General features: G+C 40.5%; 1 protein-coding gene across 1 annotated transcript; it reads right to left on the bottom strand.

Annotated features, from left to right (window-relative positions):
• Positions 1–287: 287 nt before the first annotated feature.
• Positions 288–10,403, bottom strand: GDF10 (growth differentiation factor 10). The gene is made up of 3 exons (XM_050305602.1): positions 10,025–10,403; positions 6,145–7,052; positions 288–1,303 (listed from the first exon to the last, which is right to left on the bottom strand). Exons 1-3 carry the CDS (start codon positions 10,320–10,322, stop codon positions 1,112–1,114), a joined length of 1,398 nt encoding a protein of 465 aa, XP_050161559.1. The 5' UTR covers positions 10,323–10,403; the 3' UTR covers positions 288–1,111.
• Positions 10,404–12,314: the final 1,911 nt, after the last annotated feature.

Here is a 12,314-nt window from a genome sequence, read left to right as displayed (position 1 = left end):
AGTCCAGTAGAGATATTCTATCACATGAAATCTTTAAAGCCAAATTTATGCATGTTTTTCAAAGATATTCCCAAGCTCAAAACAGAAGTTCCATAATGCCTGGTGCAGAAACTGCTGAGCAGTTTCTTTGATCTCTGCTATGCAGGAGGTCAGTCCAGATGATCATAGTATTTTCTTCTGTCTTTAATCTATTGAAGTGCATTATGACAAGCTTAACATGTATATACATGTTTCCATCTAATTAACAGAATGCAAGAGAGTACATTTATAGAAAGACAATTCAAATATTTTTAGATACTACTGTACCTTTAATTTATTAGCTTTTGTTAAAAGCATGTAACAATCTAGAGGATATAAAGTATAATTTACAAAAATATAAATCTTGGTTATTTCATTTTTTAGTATTTCAACATTTAACTATATTGTGTTACTCAGATAATATGTTTAACAACCTGAAATTATCCAGCAAACCAGAAATGTGGGATATTACATGTCTTTTGTAGAACAAATTATGTATTAGGGAAGGGTAACCAAAAATGGCTATGTTAACATATGGTTTATACAAAAAATTGTGAACTATACTTGCATTCTGAAGAAAATATACATTTTAAGCCCTTTATTACAGCATTTTTCAGTATAAATATGCAGATAGAGTATGAGTGTTTTAGGCAAAAAGTTTTGATTTTTGTACAAAAGTGATATTCTAAAATAAGCCTGCCTTTCCAAGTTCACTGCCCTTCTTCTTGGTTAACTGAAGAGATAAAATAGTCAGAAAATGGCATATAGAAACATATTTTAGTCCTTTAATTATGAAAAACTTTACACTTAAATTTCTCACTAAACACCAGGTATCTTGGCTAGGTGGGTTAGGAAGATAACTGTAAATGTACTGAGTTTCCTGGGAGAAGAATATGACGGACAAATTACGACAGTATGACATATCCTTCCAGGTGAGCACGTGTATTGTTTTAGTCTCTCTGCACGCTTTCTGTAGAGGAATTGTAGACTTGCATTTGTTCATCAACACAAGTGGATTCATTTCTCATTTCTAACTTCCCAGTGCAGGCAGGCAGGATGTGTGCGTCTTGCTAAAGGCTTGTTTGTATGGACTTTATCGGCAGGCACAAGTTTCAACTGACATATTGGGGTATACCTTTAAAACAACATTTTTGTTCTCATCTAAGAACAGGACACTGAGTGAGCTCATTTTGTCAGGAACGCAGCAGGGTTCTGGGATGCCAGGAATGATTCCTACTGCTTTTACGATGCTCTGAATCGTAGCATGATTTGATGGCCGGACAATCTGGAACAGAGAAGGAAATAGTTACAGCTTCATTTATGAGCAGTGGATTTCCCAAGTGGACTTGGAAAATTACAACAATTATGGCTTTTTGTTTCTCAATAAAGCGAATATATGTGATTGATGCAGCACAGTCAGTCCTTCACACTTCCAGCTTTCCTGTGCTGGTTGTATCCAACAGATATTTTGTGTCCCTTATGCTGCCTTCATAAATACCAGAGGAGGGCACTGGTGGCACAGCCAGCAGTCAGCAGCCTGAAGAAAGAATGTCCCTGAATGTACCTGCTAGATGCTGGAGGCAGACATGCAGAAGACTAAGGTGGGGCATACTTCTCAGTTGCAAGATGTTATATTTTTTTTTCCTTAACCTCTCGACTGACTTGGAAAATGGGCTACTGTAAGTATTTCCAAAATAACTATCCCTATGTTCCAATAGAATTTCTCCTCATGTATGCTAACCTGGAATTAGTTACTTTTTCCTGGAGTAATTACTCTCTTTTAAAAGAGCAGAGTACCCCAGAAGTAGCATCCACAGGAAGGAGTTGGTCTAGAATAGTCAAACAACCTGTGAACTTTGCTTCCCTCTACCTTCCTCACCAGGCTTTATTTTTCTTTCTGCCCTCCCTGCCCCAAGCAAGCCTAAAACTGGGAGAAGATTAAAAAAAAATTGCAGCTTTACATCTATACACTGTTCAGGGTACCGAGCCAGAATTTTAGTTCTACTATTGATTCTTGGATGCAGTTAACAACACAAGGGAAAACATTTGAAAAGAGGAGGCAGCCATTAGGCATAACAGCAGTAAGGAAACAAAAAAGTTAAGATATGTAAATAGTATACTCCTTAACTGCTTAGTAGTTTAATGTAACTCTTTTTTTTTTTCCCATGAGCTACACTACATACAGTCAAGCACAAGTTTACTGGTGACAGATCCCTGTCATTGCCTCAGCACAACAAGGAATGAATGGACTTCATAAGGCAGTAGCATGGCAAGCAGTCCACACTGAGGCTGAAGCTTCAGTGACTCCTGTTCAGTTATCATGCTTGAATAGTATCCCAGCAAAAGACTACAATAACAGTAAGAAAACTGTGTTGGTCATATCAGGCTTTTTGCTACAATTTCATGACTTTTCTCATATCTGCATGTATCTGGTGTATGTAGCACATGGAATCTCTCATCGCTACTGGTACACAGTGGTATATCAGGTGGAAAACAACATCTGTGGGACAACAGATAGGAACTTTGCATACCTCCACATGGAATTAGATACTTCAAGTGAGAAGAATTATTGTCTCCTATATTTTCTCTTTTTTTCAAATATATAAGTATATGCAAAACATGATTTTCCATTTCAATATGAAAGGTTATGTAGTCCATGGATAGAACAAAGGAACTATTGTTCAGTATAATTCAGTTTTGATATGTTAAACACTTAGTGTAACATATCAGCAAATCAGATCCAAACCTTAATTGCCATTGAGGCTTTCAGATCTTCCTTAACTAAGCCATTACAAGAAGGAACTTAGAAATCTGTCCTTGAACCTTTGGGGCCCCAAGACAACATCCTTAGAGCCAAGTCCCAACAAGTGACCAATCCTGCAAAGTGCCTTTCTCTAATTAGCATATGTTAGCATAATTAACAACAGCTTGGTCTCTCTGGTCCCCCTTCATCTTTAAGCTTCAAAGCTGTGCACAGACAAGCATCAGTGAGGTAGACTCATAGATCCTGTGTGAAGTAGAAATCACCTTCTACCCACATTGGTCATGCCAGCAAATCTGGACAAGCAAGAGAGAGACGGAAAGAGTTATTTTTTTGTGTGTTTAAGCAACTGCAGAGTTTAGAAACTCAAAGAATTTGGGCTTCTAGAATCAAGTTCTTAATTCAGCCTTTATGAAAAACCTCCTGAATTGTTCCTAGCACCTATGCTATTTCATATTGTTATTTGAAGCATCACAGATCACAATGTGCTACTGAAACAGCATTTACTCACCCCACACAGTGGATAACCACTCACTGCCCTCAGTGCCAGTTATTGACTTAATGATTCCTGGCTATGAACCTGCAGAAGATCCTACTAGGATCTTCTCCAGCTGTGAGTCTCTAATATCTGCAAGGAACAAGCAGATGTGAGCACACTAGTGTGAGCTGCTGTCTCCCAAGATGACAGCACTAATTAAGTTTCTAATGCCTGCAAGTGGATATTCTATACACAAAAATGGTATTCACAGCAGAGCCAGATAGCACACCCATCCCACATCCAGCCAGGATCTGAATTTTTCCAGCCCTTCTGGAAACCTGGCATCAGTGTTCAGTGATCATGGGCTATGCTTCACGTTAGCCTTTGTACCAATGTACTAAAGTAGAAAGTTTGAAATAATGAGTTGAATGCCCACAAGTGATAGCACTGAGAAAATGTTAATGTTTTAAATGCTCGGCTACCATGTTATATACAATAGACCAGGTTCTATCACATGTAGGACTTGAATTTATTTGGTAAGTGTAGCACTGCAGCCAGCTATATAACCTATTCTTCCTTCTCACAGTTCAGGGAATAGGAAATTCAGCAATCAGGTAGGTAAACTTGCTGTGATAAATTTGTACCCAAGCTGTTGTGTACCTAAATCATGAATTGCAGTCATTAATGTGCAGAATGAGGTACTGATACTTAAAAAAAACCAAAACCATACAATGTAATGATTCTCAACATGTTAAGTATATGATTCTGTCTCCACAGCTGGAAATAAGGTTGACCCTTATAGGTTGACTACATACACCAAGTCTTCATGAATAGCTTCAATGTGATCTTTGTCTTAGGAGAGCCAAGATCATATGTACACTTTCCTGACTTGGAGCATATTTGAAAGAACAAAAGGTATTTCTCCCTCCATAATATTTAGCAACTCTTATGCTCTGAACTGAATCTTCAGTCATGATGGAGTCCTAACTATCTCTCTTCTTTTGGAAACATTCATTAAAAAAAGCTACACTCTTGAATCTGCCTCCTTTTTTTCTCTCTTAAAAATACAAAGCTAACAAAGAGTAGACCTCTTCCAAAGCAAACCCAATCAATGCATGTATCAAACCCAAAATTCCCACATCTATGGATCTGTGACTTAGTTACTCTGTTGGTGTTTTTTTGCTTTTGTTTGCTTGTTTGTTTTGTTGCTGTTCTTGTTGTTGGGGTTTTTTTGCTTGTTTTGGCTTTAGGGCACCAAGATACAAGTGCAGCCACATTAATTTATCTAGAAAAGAAGTCTCAAAATGACAACTAAAGTAAGTGGGTTTAATTTACAAGGGAATCTTTATTATATAGCAAGCAAGATTTCTAGATAAGATATTAAATAACTGAGCAATATAAGCTTATTCAACCATTCCAGCTAGAAATGGATCCATTCTTTTATGGTCCTGTCAGCATTTGTGTTATGCTGTTTTGGTCACAAGAAACCAAATGCAGCAAATGAATCTTTTTTTGAAGGGTAGAATTGTTGCTTGGGCTTTTTTTTGTTTTAGGTTTGTGTTGTTGTGTGTGAATGGTGCATTAGGCTGTGGGTCTATGGCCAAGGACCTGTATTCCCAGGCTGTGTTTTGTTTTGGATAAGTTAAATGGTGATTATGTTGCATGACCTCTTTATATTACAACAACAACAACAACAAAAAGAAGTGAAGTTGTATGTGAGTCTGTGCAAGCTTTAATTTTTGCCAGACCATGTATCAGTTTATGTACACATGGTTCAGCATTGGCCAGCTACACAAGAACATGTTCCCAAATTTGTACACCCTACGGTGAAGTCTGGATTTCCACTGTTCCTGGACTCAAAAATAGCCTGCATATCTACTCTTCCTGAAATCATATTACTCCTTTCAACACAAACATACATCAATCTCCCTGTATATAAAGTAGGGCAGATTCCTGTCTCAGAGCCTTGAAATTCTCTGCTGTAAAACACTATCCATTATTTATGTGCTGAATGACCACAAGCAAAAATGTCAGTAGAAAAAATAATCAGGCCATTTGTAGGTAGAATTGCAAAATAATGACAGTGTCTAAATACGCACGTTATGCAATGCTTCCAATCCTTCCCTCTGCCATGACTTTAAAGCCCTGTAAAATATTGGTAATTCTTGTCCTACCAAAATTTCTGCTTCTTTCCCTAGCACGTAGAGTGGGAGTCAGCCAAATGTTTGCCTCTCTATTATCAAATTTCACATTGCTTCTATAGGAGGAATTCAGTATGCTTGGAGTGTTAGAGACAGCTCTGTGGCATTTCCAGCCACGTAATGTAAATCAACTTTTTTGTTCCAGCAGGATTAACTTAAGTATTCAGAATTTTGGTACACAAATATCATTTTAATCAGCATTATTGTTTTCAAAAGTGACTACCACTTTCTTAATGTTAAAAATACCTGTGTCACTACTCTGCATTTTTCTTCTAAAGTGAAATCGAGAAATACTCTGAAACAGCAGCTTGTTTTATTATCAGCATATAATACTTCATACTTCTCCAAGTATAATAGAGTACTTTGATGATTTAGTGTGTGTGACCATATTTTCACAAGCTGCATAAGTCTTTATGTCATGGTTCCAAGATATAAGATGAGAAACTGGAAGATAAACCTGAGATATTTTTCTTATTCTTTAGATTAACTTTAAAGAAAACTTGGAATCTTTTGCACTCTGATGAATAAGTGGATGGAATATTGCTTAAATTATCTAGGTTGAACAATGCAAAAAACACAATGAAAAAGGTAAAAATTTAAAGGAAGATCTAACTAAAGAAGTAGTTGGATAGGAAGAACAGTAGGCCTACTGTTTGCAAACTGACAAGAATAAAAATACATACTACCTTGGGCATTGGAAATTCACACGCCCCTGCACAGTAGTAGGCATCAAACGATTTGGGAGATATGATCCATTCATTCCAGCCAATATCAGCAAAGTCAACTTTCATGTATCTTCTTGAACAAATCCTTGGCTCATTCCATTGTTTTCGCCTTGCTTTCTTCATTGTTTTCTCATCAAAATTTAACACCTGTGACTTTGTAAGTGTTTCTGTATTTTCTTGTCCTTTTCTCCTTCGATCTTTGCGTGAGGCTTTTGGTTTCAAGGATCTGTAGGCATTCTCCCATATGTCATGCTTGTTGTATTTATTGTTGTTATAATGTACTTCTGGCAACTCATTGTTCTGAATTGAGCTGGTGAGGTACGTATCCCTCCTAACTCGAGTATCAGTAGAAGCATCAGGGGATAGATTTGGGTCTCCATCATTGGAAGGAAATGGATCATAACGCTGTAGGGTGCCTGCCACACTGTTAGGTTCAGAGATTGCAAGATCATTGGCATAAACTAGTATGTAAGGTAAATGACTGGTGACCTGTTCAGGGAAGCCCTGATGTTTCTCCCCAGAATCAAGCTCGGCACAGAGAATGAGCTCTCCAGCCCTTTTTGATTCTTTTACGATATGTGAAATGTCCTTTACATGCCAAGCCCCTCGCCTTTGAAGAAGCACAGTGATGTTCCCTTTAACTAGTCCATAGGCAGAATTCTGGTGGATGCTTTGGAAAATGAGGTTGAGCCGTAGGGCTGGAGGCAGGTGAAGGAGGCGGCAGGATGAGTTTTTGGACCGCTTACAAAACACTTCCCGGTGCCGAGGGCGTTTATCAGCATAGAAGTGAAAAGTGGCAGCAAGGATCATCTCTGAATCCTGCATGGATGTCAGATTGAAGCAGTACAAGGGCTTTTGTGCCAAGAATTCTGCAAGAGAGCAAGGAAAATATAAATATATTTCTGAGACCAAAAATGGCAGTCAAACCCTTATTTCCATTTAAGTGACTTAACAAATTTTACTTTTTGCTTAAATCATTTAGTATAGTGTGCTTGTCACTTCAACTTAAAACTATGTTGAATAAGAGGAAAAAACCTCTCAAATATTTAAGAGCAATATTACAACAATATCTGGACTGTTCACCATACTGGGCATCTTTTGTCCATATGAGGGATAAAACTCTTCCCAGAGATTTTTAGTTTCAGAGTGCCTTCCATTCTAGGCAGGCAAGAAAAGCAGTCTTTGCTTCTATTTCATTATAACAAAGTCAACTCAGAGAAGCTGTCAAATTTGCCTGTGGCTCAGAGCAGTACCTTGCTGAGTATAATAGCAGAAACCAGGTTTACAGTTAGTATTCAAGATGGTCTAATCTAAAGCTGACTGTGGATTCCTCAAAGGTCTCTGGGTGCTAACTCTGCGGGGAACAGCATATGAAGTTCATTGTCTCTAAACAGTGCACAAGAGACATTTCACAAGGGAGCTGGATAAATAAGCAGTATGGCACATTTTGGGGGTTGTTACTCTTATGAGCAAGCCTCCTTTCCAGTACACATCATGTAGGGGCTTTGTTTAAAGCACTGTAAAAAAAACTTGGTTTCTAAGGCTTCTGTTTTGATCTGCTTGAAGTTAGTGACAACTACTGTTGAATAGGAGCTGACTCTTAAAATTCAAACTCCATTTTAAACAGCTTCTTTTTAGCTAGTTGAACAATTTATGCTTAGCATACATCTTCACTGTCTGCTCAAGGAAGAGGAGCAATTTTACACTAATAACTGTTTACACCATGTTTATTTAAACATTAGAAACATCTCTTAGAGTGTTAAAATGTAAGTCCAGAATCAAAAGACAATGCCCTCACAACCTATCATTGTGAAAAGTTGCTATTTAAAAAATTTTGAGTAGCTCAACAGTATATGGGCAAGTGGTGGCAGAATTGATTCCTATCCTCCCAAGCTCAGGGCTGCTCAGAATGCATCAAAGAAAAAAAAGAGGTAAGTCCATTGCTTGGGATAATGAAGAGAAAATCATTGTATCTGTAGTCTGTTTTTCTTATCTCAATAGGATGAGAATTATTATCCGTATTTTATAAAGAATGGATATTCCACATCTTGTTAGCAAACATGCCATTTTCTTCTTTCAGAAAAAAACACTAGAATTTCTTAGAGAAGATAAACATGCTACCATATGGTTCTTCTCCACTCCCTCATCTTGCATCATTCTATGGTTAGAGTGTTCATCACTTGCTTGAGGAATTACAAAGAAATACAATTTGTTGTCATAACAAAGGAACATTGCAGAGGAGCTTCTGCTTTCACGACATGTTACTTGAGAGAAATGGGATCCTGTAAAGAAGGTATACAGATGGGACACAGGAGACAGGAGTTTTGGGCATGGGTGTGACTTATTTCCATTGCATGGAAAGACAAGCTACTTCTAGACCTTTCTGCCTTGGTTTCATGATCTGACAAATGAGTGAGATAATATTAATTTGTAACTGGCCAACACGGTCTACCTGTAGGTAGAAAATGCTACTATTTTAGTGTTTTAAATTAGAATTAGAATTACAACTTAGAATACTTACATGCAAGTAACTTGTTCATCAGATTAACTGAAAAATTAAGAAAAAGACTGTAGTGCAATTCTTGCCTTGTTCCCAAATCTGTCTTCTGGCCCAGGGCCTTATCTGGGTAGCAGCCAGTATTAGGTGCTTGGATCACAGAAAAGTAAGTGTTAGCGGGAGGTCATGGAATAACCATCCACAGTGGAAGTTCCTTCCTAAACACTATTATAGCAGCTGGTAGCTAATGATCTAGAACATGACAATTTATTTCTCTCCCAAACGTCTGCAGTTGCTTTACATCCTAACTCCTAGATTTATAGACATTTTCATTAGCCACTCACCCTTCCATGGAGTCTCCTTGAGTATGATTACTTTATAATCTTACAGTTGACATAGAAGTTGGGGTGCATAAGAGAATCTGAATTATTGCACAGTATCATAGTAATGATTCCCTAGAACACTGTATGCTGTATTGTATTCTATACACGAGACTTAAATGTAGGAGAAATAGATTAATTTAAAATTTGCTTTTGTGAGTTTCAATCCATCAGATTTGTCTAAAAAGAATAATGAATATTTCTGACAAGGTAACAACAATTAGATTTAGAAACTGATACAGTTCTTATTTTAAGAGCTAGTTATAGTTAAGTATGGACTGTAAGAGTTAACCAAAGAAGGAAGATGTTTTCCAGAAAAGATAGCTTGAGTGTCCTCGGCTAAGAATAACAAATTTAAGGACTATTAGCTACACACATCTCCTTTTTATTATTTGATGTAAGATTGAGATAATGAAAATGCAGTTTTGTTTTTTTAGTATATATGTTTAGTATATATGTTTCTCCACCCTCATAATCAAGCCACATAAAACTGGGAAGAGGGAGGTCAAATATCTGTCTTCTCAGGATTAGGGAGTGCAAAGTATTTAAGATGCCGAGCAGTTTTAGGCGGTCCCGTAGGCGGCACTCTTCCCAGCAGGAACTTGTGAGCCTGCGAGCAGAGCCGGAGGAGAGGACCAGCAGCTGGAGCACTTTCTACTAGTTTCATGCTCCAAGTATTTCTGAAAGAATCTTTCGACCCGCTGGGAATGGCGCTTCTATTGCCGATGGTTTGCATCCACAGCAACGGCGGCTTTCCCAAAGGAGATACTCTCAGGGGAGGGAAGGGAGCCAGGGGAGGTGGGAAGCCGTACGCAGAGCGGAGGGGAGACACCCTGTCCATGTAGTTAGCAGGGGTCTCCCCACCATTTACCCAGCGTGACAACCTCGCTGCAAACCCATCCCTTTAAAGAAAAAGAGGAGCGAGGGGGCTCCAGCGGTGCCCCCTGCGCCCGGCCCGTCTTACCCGGCCTGGCTTTGAAGCTGCGGACCGTGTTGCCGTCGCCGGGCCGGCTCCCTTCCCGGTTGTACTTCTCGTAGAGCTTAAGCATGTGGACAGCTACCATGTCCTGAGCGATGCTGCCCAGCGCAGGGGGCGGCGAAGCGCCGCCGCGGGGGTCGCGCCCGGGGGCAGACGAGTGGCGGGCGGCCGGCGGCTGGACGGGGCAGGCGGGCGGGCTGCCGGCGCCCTCCCCCGCGGGCGAGCTGCAGCCCCCATGGCCCAGGGCCCACAGCAGGAGGCAGCAGGTCAGGCGGGCGGCCATCGGGGGATGCTGCGGGCGGCCGGGCGCGGAGCGGCGGTGACTCGGTCGCTGCCTGCGCCTGGGTCTCCCGGTTGGCCCTGCCGCACCGGGGCGAGGGGGCGGCGGGGCCAGGGAGGGAGGAGGGAGGGTGGGGGCGGCCCCCCCCGCCGCTGATGCCGCCTCCACCGGGCCAATCCCCGGGCCCGGGGGCGAGGAGCTGCGGGCCGGGGGCGGCGGAGCCGGGGCAGCACCGGGGGTCCGGGTGCGGGGGGACTCGCGGGAGGGGACGCTGCATTCCTCTAACTTTGGGCTTTCCCGCTGCTTAATGCTTAGCGGGAAAAGGATCTACATTAATTAGCGCCCAGCCGCCGCTTGGAGACACATGTCACCGCAGCCGCTGTGGCATCGAGCGCTGCGGCAGGACGGCACCTTGGCTGCCTGCGCCAGCAGGGGCGGGGGAGGGCTTGGAAATAATTTCTAAAAGATAGGAGCAAATAGGTACCAAGCGGGCAGGCAGGAGTAGGAAAGGACGGGAGGGTGGGTGGATGGCGGCGATAGCATGACAAGGAAAGGGTGCGCACATACGTGCCTAAAGTGGAGGAGTCTTTGCTGTTTCGGTCGGCAGAGCTGACAGTGATGTCTTGTAAAGGCAACCCTGTGAACAGTGTTTGTTTCAAGGATCCTGGAGAAAAGGGAAGTCCCCGGTGGGTCCATACTCTAGAAGACCCAGTGTGAACTAGCCAAGAGTGCAACAAGGGTCACTGATAATTCCAAGCAGATACTTAAATAGTAGGGGTTAAGGGGGCTGTGCATGGGTAAACTTTAATCACTGGGCTATTTCTATGTGTGATTTGAAGGAAGAGAATACTAGTGTGAATTTCTGAAAGATTTACATGGCTTAGGTCGGAGGGGGTTGATTTAAAAGTGAATAGTGCATGTTGCACTTATTCATCATGTGACACAGGTAGTTTTGAATCATAGTCACCCAGTGGATATAAATGCTGCTATAATGAATAGCAGTTGTAAAGACAATCTATAAGAAGAGGGATGTATCTGTAGGGAATTTGTTCATTCTAACTCTGTTTTTAAAGCTTGTTCTCTAGCAGCCAAAACAGTTACTTACCTTGGAGAGCATACAATGCAATAACTGAAAAATTGTTGGAAAAGGCTACTGTTGCTGTGTATAACACAACTCTTTTGTGGTGTTTTTTTTTGTTTGTTTGTTTTGGTTTTTTGTTTTGTTTTGTTTTTGTTTTTGTTTTTGGTGAGTTTTTGTTTGTTTTTGTTTTGGTTTTTTTGTTGTTGTTGTTGTTTGGGGTTTTTTTTCCCCTAACCTTGGAGTGTCAGATCTGAGCAGATACTATTGAAAGCCTCTGAACCACAAGTTTGTAATTTTTGAATCATGGCAAAGAAAGGTTTGATTAATTTTTAAAATTAGCACTAGGCCTCAGTGCCCTGTGCCTCTTGAATGTATAAAACAAACAATTTGCAAATACAAATTTGCCCAAATGTATATTGCTAAAATATCAAGCCTCCTATTAATTAATCTTTGCTTATAAGTAAGGCAAACTATCCTTTGATGCTTTTTTTTTTTCTCCATGGTAGCATGCTCATGACCTCCACTGGGGGTGTGAGCGAACCTTTTGTTGTTTGTGGTTTTTGTCTGAACTGTTTCTATACAATCAAGGTCCTGTGAAAAGGAGGAAGAGGCAGCAGGAGGTAGGAACAAGCTGGGCTATTTTGGACCAATGTCCCATTAAAATGTTCTCTCTCTCCTTAACTCACTCCAAACTTCTTTTCAGGCATACACTTTGTATCAGTCTTTAACCTGCACTAAAACCTGTAGGACACTGATACTTTGACATTGTTGGGAAAGAATTAAAGAATCAACCAGGGATGGCTAATATTTCTTGCCTTATTTTATTGCAGAACAGCAGGAATTCAAAGTCTTTAAAGCTCTGGTACTTTGACTCTTTTATGCAGCTGAGATGATGAAATAAAAATGTGTTTGGT

Source organism: Myiozetetes cayanensis, unplaced genomic scaffold, assembly GCF_022539395.1.
Source record: "Myiozetetes cayanensis isolate MyiCay16 unplaced genomic scaffold, myiCay2020 scf10, whole genome shotgun sequence".
Classification (NCBI taxonomy): Eukaryota; Metazoa; Chordata; class Aves; order Passeriformes; family Tyrannidae; genus Myiozetetes; species Myiozetetes cayanensis.
This window is presented reverse-complemented; position numbering and strand designations above follow the sequence as displayed.